Source organism: Ranitomeya variabilis, chromosome 1 (assembly GCF_051348905.1).
Source record: "Ranitomeya variabilis isolate aRanVar5 chromosome 1, aRanVar5.hap1, whole genome shotgun sequence".
Taxonomy (NCBI): domain Eukaryota; kingdom Metazoa; phylum Chordata; class Amphibia; order Anura; family Dendrobatidae; genus Ranitomeya; species Ranitomeya variabilis.
The window spans coordinates 456,069,377-456,090,634 of NC_135232.1; the positions used below are offsets into that span (position 1 = coordinate 456,069,377).

Here is a 21,258-nt window from a genome sequence, read left to right on the forward strand (position 1 = left end):
CAACATTAGTTCATAGCCTCCAGGCATTCCAGTAGCTGGAAACTCCGGTAATCTTAAAATGTGCCACATAGTTCCCATGACATTTCTGGGCCTCGCAGCTGCAAGGAGACTTTGTGGCTGTGAACTCTAGTAATAAAGATACTTGAGCTCACAGCCACCAGGTGTTATGGTAGCTCAAGTGCTGGAGTGATGAAAGTCGGAGTGCCGTGCACCAGACTCGTGGTCGTTAATCAATCTGGCATTGGCACTGCGCAGGATGAGAACCAGCTGCTATGAATTCAGGTGACCTTACAGTAAGGTTATCAGAAACCCTGCCCTCGTGAGAACCGGGTGCTGTGAACTGTTTTAACCGTACTGATGTTACCTCAGTTCCAAGAAGCAGAGCCTTGCAGAGTGCAGCGTGACACTCTGCAATTGCTGCAGCTCCAGTTTATTTAAATAAATAATAAAAAATGGTGTGGGGTCTACCCCCCATTTTTGATAACCAGCCAAGCTAAAGCATCCCTCAGCTTTCAGATTTATTTTTGCTGGTTATCAAACATTGAGGGGTCTTCATGTGTTTTGATAACCAGCTCAGCTAAAGCAGAAAACTGGGGCCTGGTATTCTCAGACTGGGAAGGGGCCATGGATATTGGCCTTCCCCAGCCGAAAAAAAGCAACCTGAATGCCACCCCAGAAAAGGCAGATCTATTAAATGTACCAAATTCTGGCGCTTTACCCAGCTCTTCCCACGTGCCCTGGTGCAGTGGCAAGTGGGATAATGGTTTTGAGGTTGGCGTCAGCTGTTTTATGTCTGCTGACATCAAGGCCAGGGATTAGTAATGAAAAGGCGTCTTTCAGACTCCCCCATTACTAACCCCGTAAGTTTAAGTGAAAAAAGACATACAGAGTAAAGTCATTTATCTGAAATAAAAACTCCCCAACCCTCTTTTACCCATTAATTATTTTCCAAATAAAAATAAATAAACCCCCACAGTATTCCTCATCTGTCCACCATTAATCCATATGTCTCATAATGTGCTCCAACTCAGCTACATCTGGATGCATTGATGAGTGATGGCATGATGTGACCGCATATCCAGTGTGAGAACGTGCCAGCGTGTGGAGCGCCCCCACGTAAGGGCAATGGGGTACTCGGTACCGGGTCCTTCGGTTCTCAGTAGGGATGTCACGGTGGCCCGACCCGGTCCATGGCCCTTTGAGGGGTGTCCAATGAAAGGAAGAGTTTTTATGGGATAATGTTCGTGATGCCACCTGTGATATTCGGTCAGGGTGACCGACACTGCTTAGGGGTCCGCTGGGGTGATGTTATGGCAGCTAGATGGTATACCTTCCCACAGGTGAAGTGTATCCCCAGGCCTTCCCAGAGGTGTAGATGGGGGATCTTGGATGATGTAAGGTGCAGTGAATAACGAGGACACAAGGTTGCAGTCTCTTTACCTTTACTGAAGGCTTCAGCATCCACAGTCCAGGGTACAGACCACAGGGTAGGCAGAGTCCAGCCGGTCTGAAGGCAAATCCAGAGTCCTCTTATCCAGGTGGAAATCAGTAGCCTTCCTCTAGCGCCTGTGTGTTGTAGTACCTCCCTGCTGAGCTTCTCGGTAAGGTCCTCACAACTATTGTAGATGGAATGTCTCTTTCTCTCTGTCCCCCAGATGGTATGGATAGGACAAACCCATATGATTGGTGGCCTGAGGCTTTTTACAAGGGACTCTACGATGCCCCAGCCCCCAAAAGTTGCCACCATGCCTCCTGGGTATATGGTCGGGCAGCCAACGTGGAATTGACTGTCCTGCCAGTCTCTGAAGCAAGACTTGGAGATGATTGCTCCCTCGGTGTTCCGGCTACCGGTTTCTGTGCCTCAGAAGGAGGCAGCCTTTTACAGGGCAGAACTCCCTCTGGATTCCTCTCCTTGTGCTATGACTTCGTTTCTCACCCGCTACAATACAATTCTCTTTCGTGTCCTTCCTTAGGATGCTGCCACACTTGGGGCAGGCGCAGCTCCGTGGCCCTCTGTCTTGGCCTCTGACAGGATCCCACCCCTGTCAGGGACCTCTCTGTGTCTGCAGCTTGTAAATGTTCCCTTCCTCCCCTCTGGCTGCCTGACAGGACACTGCCTGGGAGAAGCCCAGTCAGCGTCCATCTCACAGGGTGCTGCCTGGGTGAAGCCCAGTCAGCGTCTGTCTAACTTTCTATCCAAACTACCAGTTTTACCTAATTGTGAGGAGTGCCCTAATAGATAGGAGCGTAGCTCCCCCTGGTGGACTGGAGTGTGAAGTGTGGTGTATGGTTTGTGATACCTGGCAAAGAGATCTCCTTTATTGCCTTCAGACGTAATATCACTCCCCCTGGTGGAAGAACAATATTACTGCAACGACCAGGACTCTGGGGCGCTGCACGTGTAACAGGCAGTGACATCAATAAGGTTACCGCCAGTCAAATGCAGAGCTTCTCACGTTCTACTCAGTGTGAGCCGGCTGGCCTGGAGAGCGTTCGCATCACTGATGTTACAGCTCTCCAAAACATTCAGATTGTCATGGGACATGGCCACTAAAGGATTATTGGTGGAAAGGAGAGTATAGCTTTGCTTTTTTTTGTTTTAATTGTTGGTGAATAAATGGGTAAAAGAGGGTGAGGGAGTTTTTAGTTCAAATAAAGGAGTTTGTGTGTTTATCTCAATTAAAATATTTTACTCTGTGTCTTTAATACATTTGACTATGGGGCTATGGGGTTAGCAATGGGAGTGTCTTATATACCTCTTCCTTACTATCACTTAAGCAGAGATGAGTCACTCTGCTTGTTACCGGTGGTAACGTAATTGTGGTTAACCTTTTTACTTCCGTTCACACATGCTTACGCACATGCTGTCATCAGTGTGACAGCGTGGGAACCGCAGCACTCTGACCGGTAGTAACAAATATATTGCCAATCAGAGCCAGTGTTTCTCATGCTGTCACACAGATAACAGCGTGGGAAACGCTGGATGTTTGGGTCCCCCATTCATTTCAATACGGTCTGGGTTTGGGTTCGAGTTAGAATAAAGTTCTTGTACCTGAACCAAAACTTTTTTTTAAATGTTTGGCCAAACCCAACAGACCCGAGCATCCACAGGTCCACCACAGAGCTGTTATTTTTTTTAAGAAGCTCTCTTACGCTGAACTCATTACCTGTATTAATTGCACCTGTTTGTTTCCTGTATTAGGCTGCCGTCACACTAGCAGTATTTGGTCAGTATTTTACATCAGTATTTGTAAGCCAAAACCAGGAGTGGGTGATAAATGCAGAAGTGGTGCATATGTTTCTATTATACTTTTCCTCTAATTGTTCCACTCCCGATTTTTGCCTTACAAATACTGATGTAAAATACTGACCAAATACTGCTAGTGTGATGGCAGCCTTAAAGACACCTGTCCACACAATCATATTCCAACTTCTCCACCATGGCCAAGACCAAAGAGCAGTCTAAGGTCACCAGGGACAAAATTGTCCTTTTAGACCTGCAAAAAGCTGGAATGGGCAACAGGGCAATAGGTAAGCAGATTGGTGAGAAGGCAAGAACTGTTGGCACAATTGTTAGAAAATGGAAAAAACACAAGATGACTGTCAATCTTCCTCAGTCAGGGTCTCCATGCAAGATCTCGCTTTGTGGGGTAAGGATGATTCTGAAAAAGGTCAAGAATCATCCCAGTACTACATGGGAGGACCTGGTCAATGACCAGAAGAGAACTGGAACCACAGTCTCAAACATTACCATTAGTAACAGACAATGCCGTCATGGATTAAAATCCTGTAGGGCACGCAAGGTCCCCCTACTCATGCCAGCACATGTCCAGGCCCATTTGAAGTTTACCAGTGACCATCTGGATGTTCCAGAAGAGGCATGGAATATAGTCATGTGGTCAGATGAGACCAAAATAGAACTTTTTGGTAGCAACTCCATTTGCCATGTTTAGAGGTCGAAGAAGTATGAGTGCAATCCCAAGAACACCGTCCCAACCGTGAAGCATGGTGGGGGAAACATCATCCTTTGGGGGTACTTTCTGCAAATGAGATAGGACAACTGCATCATATTGAAGAAAGCATGGATGGGGTCATGTGTCTCGAGATTTTGGCTACCAATCCTCAGTAAGAGCACTAAAGACCCTAAAGACACTAGAAACAATGACCCAAAACACACAGCCCGAGCAACTAAGGAGTGGCTCTGTCAGAAGCATTTCAAGGTCATGGAATGGCCTGAACCCAATAGAAAATCTTTGATTGGAGATGAAACTCAATGTTGGCCAGGGACAGCCCCGAAACCTGATCTGGAGAACATATGTATGGAGGAGTGGGACAAAATACATGCTGCAATGTGTGTAAACTTAGTCAAAAACTACAGGAAACGTCTGACCTCTGTAGCTGCAAACAAAGGTTTCTGAAATTTTTTTTTTAAGATTCTGTGTCTCACACTTGAACTGTACCTACAATAAAAATTCCAGACCTTTCCATTCTTTGTAGGTTGGAAAACTTGCAAAATTGACATTGTATCAAATACTTATTTTCCCCACTGTAAAGAATGGTGCTATACATAACAAGAGATAATACTACGTAATAATGGGACAGTACTGTACAAAGCAACAGAGGACTCTACATAATAAAGGATCACAACATGCATAACTAGAGAAGACGGTATATAATAAGGGAGACCCTTTCCTTTAATAATGTCCCCCATAAGGGGCCCCTTCCTGGGATATGGGAAAAATTCTCCCAACTTGGCCTCCTTCTGGATATGATGCACCCCCATCCAGTTATATTGTCCCCATCATGGTCCCTTCCTGGTATAATGACCCCTATCCTCATCCCTTGCTTGCTAGTTATAATGTACCCCATCCTAGTCCTCTTCCTGGGATAGTGTGCCCTATCCTGAGCTCCTTCCTGGGATAATATGGCCAATCCTTGTCCCCTTCCAAGAATTATGTTCCCAGTCTTGGTATAATGTGCCCCAGCCTGGTACATATGCCCCCCATCCTGGTATAATGTACCCCATCCAGGTATATATGTCTCTTATCCTGGTATAATTTGCCACATACTGGTATAATGTGTCCCAGCCTGGTATATATGTCCCCGTTCCTGGTATAAAGTGCCCCATCCTGGTATCTATGTCCCCCATCTTGGTAAAATGTCCCACATCCTGGGATAATGTGCCACATCCTGCTATATATCACCCTCATCCTGGTATACTGTGCCCCATTGTGGCATACATGGCCACCATCTTTGTGCATATGTCCCCAATCCTTGTACATATGTAACCCATCCTGGTATAATGTTCCCCATCCTCGTGTATAAGTCCCCCATCCTGATATAATGTGCCCCATCTTGGTATAATGTATCCATTCATGGCATAATGTCTCCCATTCTGGAACAATTTCTCCCAACCTGGCCTCCTTCTTGGTATAATGCCCCCCCCCCCCATCCTGGTATAATGTTCCCCATCCTGGTCCCCTTCCTGGTATGATGACCCCCATCCTAGTTATAATGTGTCTCATCCTTGTCCCCTTCCTTGTATAATGTGCCCTATCCTGGGTTACTTCCCGGGATAATATGGCCAATTCTGGTCCCCTTCCAAGAATTATGTTCCCAATCATGGTATGATGTGCCCCAGCCTGGTACATATGCCCCCATCCTGCTATAATATGCCCCATCCAGGTATATAAATCTCCCATCCCGGTATAATGCGCCCCATTCAGTTATCTATGTCCCCCATCCTGGTAAAATGTCCCAAATGCTGGTATAATGTGTCACAGCATATATCTCCCTCATCCTGGTATAATGTGCCCCATCTTGGTATACATGTCCCCCATACTTGTATGCATGTCCCCAATCTTTGTATATATGTCCCCCATCCTGGTATAATATGCCCCATCTTCGTATATATGCCCCATGCTGGTATAATGTGCCCTATCCAAGTATATATGTGCCCCATACTGGTAGAATGCACCCTATCCAGGTATATATGGTCCCCATCTTGGCATAATGTACTCCATCCTGGTATATATGTCCCTGGTTCTGGTAAAATGTCCACCATCATGGTATAATGTGCCCCATCCTGGTATTTATGTCCATAATCCTGGTATATATGTCCCTCGTCCTAGTATATTGTGCAGCATCCTGGTATAATGTGCCCATCCAGTTATATATATGTTCATCCAGGTAAAATGTCTCCCATCTTGGTATAATTTGCCCCATCATGGCATATATGTCCCTTATCCTGGTATAATGTGCCCCATTATGGTATAATGTGCCCCATCCTCGTATAATGTGCCCTATCCAGGAATATATGTCTTCATCAAGGTAAATTGTCTCCCATCTTGGTATAATTTGCCCCATCCAGGTTTATGTGTCCGCCATCCTGGTATATATGTCACCCATCCTAGTGTACATGTCCACCATATTGGTATACATGTTCCAAATCCTTGTATATATGTCCCCCATCATGGTATTGTACCCCATCCTCATATATATATCCCCCCATCCTGGTATAATGTGTTCAAACCAGGTACATATGTGCCCCATCCTGGTATAATGTGCTCCATCCAGGTATATATATTTCCCAACCTGGTATAATATATATCATCCTGGTATGATGAGCCCCATCTTTGTATATATGTCCCCCATACTGGCATAATGTGCTCCATCCAGGTATATATGTGCCACATCATGGTATAATGTGCCCTATCCAGGTATATAAGTTCCCCAATCTGGTATAATGTATCCCATCCTGGTAAATATGCCCAGCATCCTGGTATAATGTGCCTCATCCAGGTAAAACATCCTTTATCCTGGTATAATGTGCCCCATCCAGAAATATATGTCTCCCATCCTGGTATACATATTCTCCATCCTTGTATATATGTCCACCATCCTGGTATAATGTGCTTCATGCAAGTATATACAGTATGTGCCAAATTCTGGTATAATGTTCCTGTAGATATGTGCCCCATCTTGGTATAAAGAACCCTGTTATGTAATACATTAAAAATAAACTATACTACTCACCTTTCCAAACGCTAACACTCTGACTTTGGTAGCCCCACCATGGAAAATTATGTTACTGCCATATACCCACAGTCACGGGCACGCTGAAGTCCTCATGGTCATGGTCAGTGGCATGTACTGCACCGTAATACATTTTAGCTGAATGTGAGTCCTCGTACACACATCCAGCTGAAGTAGATGTTGGTGCCGGCAGGCCCCCCTCCACCTCCGGGCCCAGTGCAACTGCACCTTGGATATGTCCGTCCCTGACTTACACTATATATTATCTAAGGTACTCCTATGTATAATATATAATATCACAGGTGATCACTGTGTTACTTCTACACTTATACTATGCACTATACTATCTAAAGATCTCCTGTGTATCATGTAACTGATAATAACTTTATTACCTGTACACTTTCACTATTCACTTATACTGTCTACAGAGCTCTTGTGTTTATCTGTCAGCAGGGTGAATATTAGTGTTAGTACTGTGTTTTTCTTAAAAATCAGTATAGTAGTATTATTTGGATTATGTTAGTAACCAAAGTATCCAAGCATCAGTTAATATGTGGTCTGGTTATGATGTAGCAATATTTGTCTCTTGTATGTGGTATTATTCAGTCACTATGTTGTGGCAATATATAGTCTGGTCATAGTGTGGAGGTATTTATCTCTTTTACGTGGCATTATTGGTATATGAGTTTTGGCATAGTTGCCTTTTTTCAGTAAAAGTGTAGCAATACTACCGTATTTTTCGGACTATAAAACGCACCTTTTCCCCAAAAAAGTTTTGGGGTAATTGGAGGTGCAACGTACAGGTCTGAATGTATTTACAGTTAGCGTGATGGCAGCAGGAGTTGGGCGATTCTTCCGGTGGTCTGACACTGCAGGGCGATGATCTCGCTCCCATCCCAGCCTGGTGCGGCTGGTGCGGCAGGTTCGGCGGTGCTCGGTGGTGCGCAGTTGTGCGGGGGGCTCCGTCGACATTTTGTGAAAGCCCCCACACTTCTATTGCCTTGATGCTGTGGCCTCTGGGAAAATGGCCGTCGGAGGAAGGCCATGCACAGATTGAAATCTTGGCTCTGAGATCTCGTCTCCTTGCCAAAATGAAAATCTGCTCCTGAGGAATCAATCTGGCCTCCGGGAAAATGGCGGCGCATGAACAGACTGAGATCTCGACTATGATTTCTCGTCTCCTGAAAGAAGTGCGAGGGCTTTCACAACCCAAAACATCCAAATGACCCTGATCAAAAGTTCACATACCCTAGTGATTTTGGCCTGATAACATGCACAGAAGTTGACACGAATGGGTTTGAATGGCTACTAAAGGTAACATCCTCACCTGTGACCTGTTTGCTTGTAATTAGTGTGTGCATAAAAGCTGAGTGAGTTTCTGGGATCCAGACAGACTCTTGCATCTTTGATCTAGCCAAAAGAATTGTCAACGGATCTATGTGAAAAGGTAGTTGAATTGTATAAAACAGGAAAGAGATACAAAAAGATATCCAAGAAATTGATAATGTCAGTCAGCAGCGTTCAAACTGTGATTAACAAATGGAAAATCAGGGGTTCTGTAAAAACTAAACCATGGTCAGGTAGACCAACAAAAATTTCATCCACAACTGCCAAGAAAATTGTTCGGGATGCAAAGAAAAACCCACAAATAACATCAGCTGAAATACTGGTTTCACTAAAAACTAGCGGTGTGGCTGTTTCAAGAAGCACAATAAGGAGGCACTTGAAGAAAAATGGCCTGCATGGTCGAGTCGCCAGAAGAAAGCCATTACTGCACAAATTCCACAAAGGTTCTCTCCTACAATACACAAAATAACACAGAGACAAGCCTCATAACTTCTGGAACAAGGTAATTTGGAATGATAAGACCAAAATTGAACTGAACTTTTTCGCCACATCCATAAACATTACATTTGGAGAGCGGTCAGAAAGGCTTATGATGAAAGGAGCACCATTCCTTCTATAAAGCACGTAGGTAGATCGTTGATGTTTTGGGGATGTGTGAGCTACAAAGGCACAGGAAACTTGGTCAAAATTGAAGGTTGAAGGATGAATGCAGCACGTTATCAGCAAATACTGGAGGCAAATTTGTAATCATCACCACGAATGCTGCGCATGTGATGTACTTGGACGTTCCAAAATGAGAAAGATCCAAAACACAAAGCCAAGTTGACCTGTCATTGGCTACAGCAGAGCAAAGTGAAGGTTCTGGAGTGGCCATTATAGTCTCCTGACCTCAATATCATTAAGCCACTCTGGTGAGATCTCAAGTGTGCAGTTCATGCTAGACAGCTCAGGAATTTACAGGAACTGGAGCCTTTCTGCCAAGAAGAGTAGGCAGCTTTACCATCTGAGAAAATAAAGAACCTCATCCACAAATACCACAAAAGACTTCAAGCTGTCATTGATGTTAGAGGGAGCAATACACAGCATTAAGAAATGGGGCATGTAAACTTTTGATCAGGGTCATTTGGATGTTTGGATTGTCATTATGATTTCAAAAGAGAAAGCACAGTAGTTTGACAATAAATGGCTTCATCCAACCACTAACCATAAGTGGAGAAAACGTTTTGGTGTTATCATTCATATTATTTGAAAAAAGGCCAAGAAAGCAACAATTCTGCTGGGGCATGTAAACTTTTGGCACAACTGTAAATTAGTAAACTAGTATAAATTATGCAATTAGTGTCAGAGTGGGGTACCTTATGCCCACCAGAAACTTTGATTCTGGAGGCCCATTCTTTAACTCTTAAGGTGCAATTTCCAGATCTACAGTACCTCTGGTCTCCTGGCTGAAATACTAGTCACATATGTGCCACGAGGCTGTTAATTTTTGTCAGGAATTGTGGTGTGTAAATGGACCGATCTACCTAGTTCTATAAACTAGAAATATATGTTCACACATCAGTAGGACGCAGACAGCAGAAGCAATAAGATTATTCATGGGGAAGGGGCTCCTGCGCTGATGTCAAGAAGGTTAGGCTGTAAGATGGAGGATTCTACTGCAAGTGGACTGCTATTGTTCTTTTATGTCATCCCAGCCTATACTTATTCGTTTTTTAGTTTGTTAACAAAATAATTAGAAACTGTTTGGGTCAGTATATGGAGCATGAAGTGTAAATCACTGCTCATCTAGGGTTGTGGGATGGCCAATCCTGCTTCAGGTTTAACGGAGAATTCACATACTACCCTGTGGTCCAGTCTAAGCCTGAACATAGTACAGTAACAAAGTATAGTTTAAGGACTTTTTAAATATATATATATATATATATATATATTTATCTTTTACACGTTTTGTTCCATCATTTCTTAAGCCTATTCTAGAGAAGTCCTTAGACATTTGGAATTGTTTTTCTTATGTAAATTATCATTCTATGCATAAGACCTTACACCAACTCAAACAATGCTATGCTATCTTATACATTGCATTCTGAGATTTTTGTTCTTTACTTGTACATTAGATAGCAGTGATGCATTTATGAATTGATGTAAATGGTTACAGTGTATGTCCCCCTTTGAACTGCTTTATATGGCCTCACATGTACTATCAATGTACAGAGACAATGAAGGAAGGTTAGGGCCTATTTTGTACTGACATTGCAGAACACATTGATAAACTGGATCTGTCCCTTTGTCAGCATGAATCAATGACTGGCAGATGTCATAGGAGAGTAACTAACTAGAACAGGATCAGTGCAGCAATAAGGCAGTCCAAAGTACAATAATGGCAAATGTACCATCTGCATTATTTTATAAGGAAAATAGCATAATAGACTGAGCTGTCTACTTCGACATACAACTAAAATTCCTTATGTAGCATAAAATGGGCGACACGATGTAAGAAAAGAAATATGTGTGGACAGATGTGATGATGATGCAGTTGTACCCCTGAAGAAACCCAAAATGTGTAATCTGCATCAGTTGATGCCTGCAGGGCACTGTGCAAGTACAAAGCCTGTTAATATGGCATGTGATGGAAATCTATTGTGAGAGTAATATTTAACAATAACAGGCTTTCTAAAATGACCATTAAACCTGGAATATCAGCTAAGTTGTTAATTTAAGTAGTGAATTGCTAAAGCCTTGCTAGGGATCGTTACAGGTATACCTATTTTGCAAACTCATTTTGTCATTGCTGGCAGACGAAGAAGTCTCAGGGTATGCACACCTTTGCAACCATTTTTTTTTTGCTCCATTAACTCTAAAATGAAAAATGAAGCACATTTGCAAATCATCTTAATTACAGATCTCCTACCAGTTTCTGTCTACAGATCTTATTCCAACCTGTACGTCTCTCTATAGACTGCAATCCTGGGTGCGGTCTGATCCTTTCGTCATATGGTACTTTCTGTCATCTGCTGATTAGGAATTTATTGCATGGGGTGCGGGGTGATTCATGGAAATATGGTTCTGTTCTGCCTATAGGTGGTGGATAGAGAGAAGCAAATTCTATGCCCTAAATATTCGGCCAATTTAGGAGAATAATAGCAAAATAAATTCTATAATTTTTCTATATGGCAAATCTGGTAAAGCATTTTTCTGATCTTGTACATTGAGCATGATGATTGATGATTTCTTTAACAGAGATTAATCTTTTCATAGCATCATTTACATTTCTATGCATACAAATATGGATAGTGCATTTCCCTTGTCAGTTCATCCAAGGTCATTCACTTTTCTGTTAAAATATCTCATGTCTTGTTGATGGATCTTTGCAGCAGTCAAATAGTTAATAAACGTAGGCAGCACAAAATATTCTACAGTTATACATATATCATATATATTGCATGTATTGAATTCTTTAAGTTAAGGGTGAAATCTGAAATTGCTGATATGTCTTCTTCAATATTAAAGCAAGGAGTTCCTGAGTGCTGGATCTTTCGAATATTTAAAGTCCACTCCTCTGCTTTTCCTTACCACCCCTCCCTCTTCTCACATACTCTTGCATTAAGAGATGAGTGTCTCAGTTTCCATTCAAGCACTTTGAACACATGCAGGATCTCACTGTTCTGGCATCCGAAACACAGCATCCAGCTCCCAGAGGACTTTCCTGTAAGGATCGCATCTGCTCCAGAAGCAATGTCTTCACAAGTGAATAACCTGTCTCGTTCAAGAGTTACTGTAATATTCTCAGGATTTTATTAACTAAGAATACAAGCAAGATCAGGAGATCCAGGCTGGAGTCATCTCTGGAATTCTTAAGGAATCAGTTTGTCTTGTGACCAATAAGGGGGTGCCTTTTCTTTTATTCATGTTTTGGAAGAATTCAGTGGTCCGAAGGTGTCTAACCTAAAGGAACTCAGGCTGCTGATGTACAGATGGTCAGAAAGTACAGTCTAATGGTGTAGAGAGATGAGACCGGATGATATCAACCCACGCACAGGACTGGTGGTAGCCTTGGTGAGCATATTCCTTGTATTTGGCTTCATGTTTACAGTTTCGGGATTCAAAGGGGAGACTTTGGGATCCATCCCACTCATCGCTATAGGGCCAGCTATTTTTCTTCCTGGTGTGGCAGCTATTACCTTGACCAGGAGAACTGATGGCTGTACTAAATGGCCCTATAAGTACTGTACTTGCTGCTGCAAAAAGGGCAAAGATAAAGAAAATGTGGAGCTTTTGAAGACCCCGTCGGAAAAAGAGTCTGGAAAAGGGAGCTCTAATGAGCTGGATAAAAAGGCAGAAAAAAAGGAAAAGGATGAAGGATCTGAACCAAGCAAAATCATCACAATAGGGGATTCAAGGACGCCTAACACAAAGGTGAATGGAGATGAGGTGATGAGGTATCTGGACAAGTGCTACTCCACAAACACATTACCTGGAGGAGTGGAAAACCACAACACTTGTTCTGTATTTGATAAAAAGTACACCCAAGACAGAATTATCTACACTGCCACAGAGGAGAAAGTTACTCTAGACCCTAGAGATAGTGATGCAGGAGCCCATCCGAAAGGAGGGGACAATTCCTATAACAGGTATTGCTGTTACGTAAAGACCACAGAAGTGACCTGGGACCAAGAGACAATTGTCTAAAACCCCAATGCACATAAACATTTATATTGTACTAGAATGTTTTTGCACTGCATGACAGATCCGGGCTCTGTTCTTTATTACAGTCCAGGCACTTATACTCCACAGCTTCCTGCTAAGCGGTTGCTGCCGACCAGCATGTCTAAGATCATGGGTCACCTGTTTCCTTTGTGAGCATTCTGGCCAATTGTTTGACCTCTGAACACAGTGCCTTGATGTGGAGCTGGACAAGTGTGATCAGCTACGAGACAATGAGCAGGGAGAACAGCTCAGGCAAACTGCGGTGTACACAGTTGATCCTCTTAGTGCACTAAATGCCATTGTCTGTAGCTTTCTAATAAGTTGCTGTAACAACATTTTCTTTTTATAAATCATGTATGACCCAAAATATTAGGTTACACTTGGCAAAACAGGTACCCATATACGTTCCTGGTAGCTGAATACGTCCCAGCTTAGCCCTGCAATTATCTAATATTACATATTTGCTGAGATATGGAAGAGTTTGAACAATGGGATGCTAGAGTCTGGTTACTGAGTGATAAGAGGGCTATTAATTAGACAGAGTTTTTAATATGTTGTGTAAAATTATATATTCATTTATTTAGAAACTGCATAGCTTTTTAATATTCATTTTATTAATATTTATAAATTGTGTTGCTAAATCCGCCCCAGTTTTAATACCCATATAATGAATCAAATAAATATTTGAAACAATGTCTATTGTAATATTCTATCTTGATTTCTAATATTTATACAGGGCACTAAGCTCCCTAATAGCCTCCAATTGCAATAGTGTATTAATAGGCTATAAAGCATATATTCCTAAAATATAGTATACTTTATAAGCCTTACATGAAAAATGAATTATTATTAAACACTTATTGCAATTTAACGTATTATGCTATTGAATTGTAAATAATTTTTGCAACATATTAAAACTGTTCCTTCTGGTATTTTGCATTAACAGGCTGGAGCAAGGTGATATTTGGACCTTTCATTTTTTTTCTTTCCTAAGAATCTATTTGCATCCTCTAGAATAATTATTGACTATGTATTTGAAACTGTTGTTTGTAAAGTATAGGCTACCTAATGAACAGTAAAATATATTGCTTGCATATAAGCTGTGGAATTGTTTGCATTGTTTTATTTCTGGGTTGATACATTTTTAATAAATCAGGGCTTTGATGGGCTATGCATTACTGTAACTGTTTGCTGGGTTTTGTATGAAGTACTTAATATAGAACATGGTTTAATCTTACACATTTATAATAGCTTTTGTATGAGTTTTCAATATGCTGGCTTCACCTCATCAATTCTTGAAGGTCTTGCAAAATAAATTGTTTCTTAGACCTCTGGCTATGAAAAGATTAATGTCAAAAAGTTGACTAAGCTTTCAAACAGTAAAAGGGGAAAGTTCAGCTCTGCCCATCTCACTTGGAGAAAGAGAACAGAGCTAGAAATCAGTGACCTTCAAAGAGTAATGTGAAAAGGGTTCTGTACCTTATGTAACAGGGACCTGAATGGTCAATTGATCAGTCAAAAAAAAAAAATATCAGACACATTGACCATTCTACAGCTGGACATACAAATTACACAGTAGACTTGTTAGTGAGTCTTGATCATTTTTATAGGATCCACTAAATGTGTTTACTGGCAGCCTGCTTGTGAGCTGGCATTTATTGCCTGGCGAATTTAAGATCCGACTCGTTAAATATTAACCTGTCTGATTCTTTGTGCAGATTAGGGAATCTGACAGTCCTACCCAAAACTAAGAATTTTGAAAATTGGCCTGATTGTCTATGCTAGTGCATTCCAGATAATTGGAGCAGCTCAAGAGAAGTCTTAGAGAAAGGAGTCAGAAGTTCTGATTATGGAGAATAATAATCCTAGATTACTGGCAGAAGAGAGAGCAAAGGTAGGTTGGTAGTCTGAGATGAGGGAGGGTGTAAAGGATTGCAGAACTATGAAGAGCTTTGTGGGTGAGACTCATAAGCTAAAAATGTGTTTCGTAATGGATAGGCAACCAGTGCAATGACTGGCACAGTATAGATGAACAGCGCTCCACTCGGGTGTAGTAATACCAAAAAATTTTTTAATTCAGCCATAGTGAAGCAACGTTTTGACCATAAACTGGTCTTTTTCAAAAAGACCAGTTTATGGTCGAAACGTTGCTTCACTATGGCTGAATAAAAAAACTTTTTGGTATTACTACACCCGAGTGGAGCGCTGTTCATCTGCTACTGGACTATTATCCAGGAAGGTTCCCTAGACATGGAACGGGCGCCCCAATAAGTGAGTGCTGTCAACCCCCCTTTTTTTATGTGTTGGCACAGTATAGAGACTTCAGTGAAGCAGATGTACAAAAAATGAGCCTGGCTGCTGCATTCAGTGTAGATTGGAGAGGGAAAAGTTTAGAGAGCAGAAGAGCAATTAGTAATTCATTAAAGTAATCAAGTATAAGTAAGAGTTTTGGTTGTTTTTACAGAAAGAAAAGAGTAGATTCTGGAGTTGAATTTGTGGTACAGGTGGAAAGGATGTGGAAGTGATTCAGTATAAAAAGTGAGGGACGAAGTGAGTCCCTATCCTCTAGAAGTGGAAGAACGAAATGCCTGTATAAGGGGAATTGCACAGGTTGACCAATTAAAAACGGGATAAAGTGGTTCCCCATTTAGAGAGAATATATAACAACGCTTTAGGTACCTCATTTGAGAGCAGTGACCCTAATTCCAGTGGTGTGTCACTTACAGGCCTGCTTGCAGCAGTTTTCAAAAAATCGCTGTTTTATCAGCTGCAGATCTCCTAACTCTCTTAATGCTGAGCTTTGCGTAATCCCACCCACATCTTTGTTTGGCAGCTTTCTGTGTACATAGTCAGAATGCTTATTTCTGAATAATTTCTCCCCCTCCACTGCATAAGCTGACAGATGCGTGCATAGGCAGAAAGCTGCCACTTAGTAGTGGGGGTGGAGTTATGCAGACCTCATGAATATGCAGGACTACGTGGCACTAGTGATAATCTGCTATCTGTTGATAAAACAGTAATTTTATCAAAACTACAGCAAGCAGCTTTTGACACATCCTTGCATTGTCCCAATCCTGGTATGCATGGCTTCTCATTCCCATCCTGGCATGCATGGCTCCTCATCCCTATAATGGTATGGATGGCTCCTCATCTCTATCCTGGTATGCATAGCTCTTCATCCCTATCCTGGTATGCCTGGTCCCCTCATCCCCATCCTGGTCTGCATAGCTCCTCATCCCTATCCCTATCCTGGTATGCATAGCTCTTCATCCCTATCCTGGTCTGCATAGCTCCTCATCCCTATCCCTCTCCTGGTATGCATGGCTCCTCATCCCTATCCTGGTATGCATGGTCCCCTCATCCCCATCCTTGTCTGCATGGCTCCTCATCCCTATCCTGGTATGCATGGCCCCCTCATACCCATCCTGGTCTGCATAGCTCCTCATCCCTATCCTGGTATGCATGGCTCCTCATCCTGGTATGCATGGCCCCCTCATAACCATCCTGGTCTGCATAGCTCCTCATCCCTATTCTGGTATGCATGGCCTCCTCATCCCTATCCTCGTATGCATGGCTCCTCATCTCTTTCCTGGTGTGCATGGCTCCTCATTCCCATCCTGGTCTGCATGGCTCCTCATCCCTGTCCTGGTCTGCATGCTCCTCATCCCTATCCTGGTCTGCCTGTCTCCTCATCCCTATCTTGGTATGCATGGCTCTTCATCCCTATCCTTTGTATACATGACTCCTCATCCCTATCCTGGTATGCATGGCTCTTCATCCCTATCCTTTGTATGCATGGCTCCTCATCCCTATCCTTGTATGCATGGCTCTACATCCCTTTCCTTTGTATGCATGGCTCCTCATCCCTATCCTGGTATGCATGGCTCTTCAACCCTATCCTGGTATGCATGGCTCCTCATCCCTATCCTGGTATGCATGGCCCCCTCATACCCATCCTGGTCTGCATAGCTCCTCATCCCTATCCTGGTATGCATGGCTCTTCATCCCTATCCTGGTATGCATGGCCTTCTCGTCCCCATCCTGGTATGCATGGTTCCTCATCCTGGTATGCATGGCCCCCTCATAACCATCCTGGTCTGCATAGCTCCTCATCCCTATTATGGTATGCATGGCCTCCTCATCCCTATCCTCGTATGCATGGCTCCTCATCTCTTTCCTGGTGTGCATGGCTCCTCATTCCCATCCTGGTCTGCATGGCTCCTCATCCCTGTCCTGGTATGCATGGCTCTTCAACCCTATCCTGGTATGCATGGCTCCTCATCCCTATCCTGGTATGCATGGCCCTCTCATACCCATCCTGGTCTGCATAGCTCCTCATCCCTATCCTGGTATGCATGGCTCTTCATCCTTATCCTGGTATGCATGGCCTTCTCGTCCCCATCCTGGTATGCATGGTTCCTCATTCTGGTATGCATGGCCCCCTCATACCCATCCTGGTCTGCATAGCTCCTCACCCCTATCCTGGTATGCATGGCCCCCTCATACCCATCCTGGTCTGCATAGCTCCTCATCCCTATCCCTATCCTGGTATGAATAGCTCTTCATCCCTTTCCTGGTCTGCATAGCTCCTCATCCCTATCCCTATCCTGGTATGCATGGCTCCTCATCCCTATCCTGGTATGCATGGTCCCCTCATCCCCATCCTTGTCTGCATGGCTCCTCATTCCTATCCTGGTATGCATGGCCCCCTCATACCCATCCTGGTCTGCATAGCTCCTCATCCCTATTCTGGTATGCATGGCCTCCTCATCCCTATCCTCGTATTCATGGCTCCTCATCTCTTTCCTGGTGTGCATGGCTCCTCATCCCTATCCTGGTATGCATGGCTCCACATCCTGGTATGCATGGCCCCGTCATAACCATCCTGGTCTGCATAGCTCCTCCTCATCCCTATTCTGGTATGCATGGCCTCCTCATCCCTATCCTCGTATGCATGGCTCCTCATCTGCATGGCTCCTCATCCCTGTCCTAGTCTGCATGCTCCTCATCCCTATCCTGGTCTGCCTGTCTCCTCATCCCTATCCTGGTATGCATGGCTCTTCATCCCTATCCTTTGTATGCATGGCTCCTCATCCCTATCCTTGTATGCATGGCTCCTCATCCCTATCCTGGTATGCATGGCTCTTCAACCCTATCCTGGTATGCATGGCTCCTCATCCCTATCCTGGTATGCATGGCCCCCTCATACCCATCCTGGTCTGCATAGCTCCTCATCCCTATCCTGGTATGCATGGCTCTTCATCCCTATCCTGGTATGCATGGCCTTCTTGTCCCCATCCTGGTATGCATGGTTCCTCATCCTGGTATGCATGGCCCCCTCATAACCATCCTGGTCTGCATAGCTCCTCATCCCTATTCTGGTATGCATGGCCTCCTCATCCCTATCCTCGTATGCATGGCTCCTCATCTCTTTCCTGGTGTGCATGGCTCCTCATTCCCATCCTGGTCTGCATGCTCCTCATCCCTATCCTGGTCTGCCTGTCTCCTCATCCCTATCTTGGTATGCATGGCTCTTCATCCCTATCCTTTGTATGCATGGCTCCTCATCCCTATCCTGGTATGCATGGCTCTTCATCCCTTTCCTTTGTATGCATGGCTCCTCATCCCTATCCTGGTATGCATGGCTCCTCATCGCTATCCTTGTGTGCATGGCTCCTTATCCTCATCCTGTTATGTATGATTCCTCATCCCTATCCTGGAATGCATGGCTCTTTATCCCTATCCTTGTATGTATGGCTCCTCATCCCTATCCTTGTAAACATTGTTCCTCATTCCTATCCTTGTATGCATGGCATCCTCATCTTTCACAATAACATACCATGTTTCCCCGATAGTAAGACACCCCCGATAGTAAGACGTAGTGGGGGTTTTAGCGGGGTCGGCTAATGTAAGACGCACCCCCGAAAGTAAGATATAGTACTGTACGTTGGAAAAATATAAGCCGTACCGGTACCTTTTGCTGCATTAACTGCGGGATGCGGACGATTCAGCGAAGGCTTCACTGGTAACCAGGGTAAACATCGGGTTACTAAGCGCAGGGCCGCGCTTAGTAACCCGATGTTTACCCTGGTTACCAGTGTAAATGTAAAAAAAAAAAGAAAAAAAAGTGAGGTGTCATATCTTGTTTTTTCCAGAGGTGATTTTGGAGTTTTTGGGCTGTCGGGACAATACAGTGGCTCTTCCTTTGCCTTTTGGTGTTTTTAATCCTTCAGAAAGATACTGTTGACTTCCATCTCCAAGTTCTAATCGTCGCTTCGCCGGAGGGCGCCCCAGTGCAGGCTGCAGTAGGCCGGCTCTGGCGGCGGGTCCATGCGGGGTGGAGTAGATGAAGCTGGCCGCTGCTTGCTGCTCCGGAGTGCACAGTCCGTGCGGGGGATGGTGCACCGGGCCGGGGGAGGACAGGACGTGCAGGTATCCGCCGCCTCCTGCGCCAACCACAGCGCCGCCTCCGGCCACGAACCCCCCGGAGAAGCTGGAGCTGGAGCATTTGTCGGGGAGCAGCAGCTGGTCGTGCCCGAGGTGGCTTCCCTTTCTCATGGTACGGAGCCGCCGCCTTCTCCGCTCTCCTCCTTGTGAGGCGGATTGTACGGCTGTGTGTGCTCGGGGCCCAGCTCCGACCTTCGCGCGTAAACCGCATCCCTTCATTCATTGTCAGCTTCCTGGAGCCATTTTTCAGCCGCGGCGGTGGCAGGGAGGTCGGAGCTGGGGCCCGAGCACACACAGCCGTACAATCCGCCTCCCCCGGTGCTCGATAGCCCTCCGACGAGCTCACCTCAGCACCGAGGGGACCTGCTCTAACTGCAGCCCCGGCTATTTGTAGGGTGCAGGCCGGGCAGTGCGGATTACTGGGGTCACAAGGAGGAGAGCGGAGAAGGCGGCGGCTCCGTACCTTGAGAAAGGGAAGCCACCTCGGGCACGACCAGCTGCTGCTCCCCGACAAATGCTCCAGCTTCTCCGGGGGGTTCGTGGCCGGGGGCGGCGCTGTGGTTGGCGCAGGAGGCGGTGGATACCTGCACGTCCTGTCCTCCCCCGGCCTGGTGCACCATCCCCCGCACGGACTGCGCGCTCCGGAGCAGCAAGCAGCGGCCAGCTTCATCTACTCCACCCCGCACGGACCCGCCGCCAGAGCCGGCCTACTGCAGCCTGCACTGGGGCGCCCTCCGGCGAAGCGACGATTAGAACTTGGAGATGGAAGTCAACAGTATCTTTCTGAAGGATTAAAAACACCAAAAGGCAAAGGAAGAGCCACTGTATTCTGTCCCGACAGCCCAAAAACTCCAAAATCACCTCTGGAAAAAACAAGATATGACACCTCACTTTTTTTTCTTTTTTTTTTACATTTACACTGGTAACCAGGGTAAACATTGGGTTACTAAGCGCGGCCCTGCGCTTAGTAACCCGATGTTTACCCTGGTTACCAGGGGACTTCGCATAGTTGGTCGCTGGAGAGCTGTCTGTGTGACAGCTCTCCAGCAACCACACAGGTTTTTTTTCCAATGTAAGACACACCCCCGAAAGTAAGACATAGTGGGACTTTTGAGTGGTAAAAGAATGTAGGACGCTGTCTTACTATCGGGGAAACACGGTAGTTGGAGATGTGGTCCATCTGCTAATAATTAAAGTTTTTTTTTAGTTACTGAAAGCCCCCTCCCAAAACTATAGTTTGTCAAAATCAAGCTAACTGTGCTTTACTGGCTCTTCCTGGCTCCCGATGTCTGTTATTATCTGCAGCGCTGATATCACATCAACAGTGCTGCAGCCAATCAGTTCTGAGCAGCTCATGCCATCAACTCGAGCAGAGCCGTTGACATGATGTCAGAGCTGTAGACATTAACAGATACTAGGAGCTGTAGTGGAAACTCAGCGCTGGACCAAGGGTGATGTGAGTAAAGCACAGTTTGTTTTTTCCATAAAAATTCAAGTGGGGGAATAGGGGTTTTCTTGAACAACAACATTCCTTCATTATGTCATAGAATAGAAAGAAGATGCAGGCTGATGGTGCATTTAGCCGAGTAGATAATACGTGAAAAATTATTCGAAGGAATTCTCAGTCCTCAATATCTGTTCGTGTAAATTTCTGGTGATCATCTGATGAACAAGCAAAATGATCATTCATCTGGTAGAAAATGTATGCCAATAATGTCAAATGGA

General features: G+C 44.5%; 1 protein-coding gene across 1 annotated transcript; it reads left to right on the forward strand.

Annotated features, from left to right (window-relative positions):
* Positions 1 to 12,034: 12,034 nt before the first annotated feature.
* On the forward strand, positions 12,035 to 14,341 carry TMEM215 (transmembrane protein 215). Its single transcript, XM_077264241.1, has one exon. The coding sequence runs from the start codon at positions 12,388 to 12,390 to the stop codon at positions 13,066 to 13,068; it is 681 nt and encodes a 226-aa protein (XP_077120356.1). The 5' UTR covers positions 12,035 to 12,387; the 3' UTR covers positions 13,069 to 14,341.
* Positions 14,342 to 21,258: the final 6,917 nt, after the last annotated feature.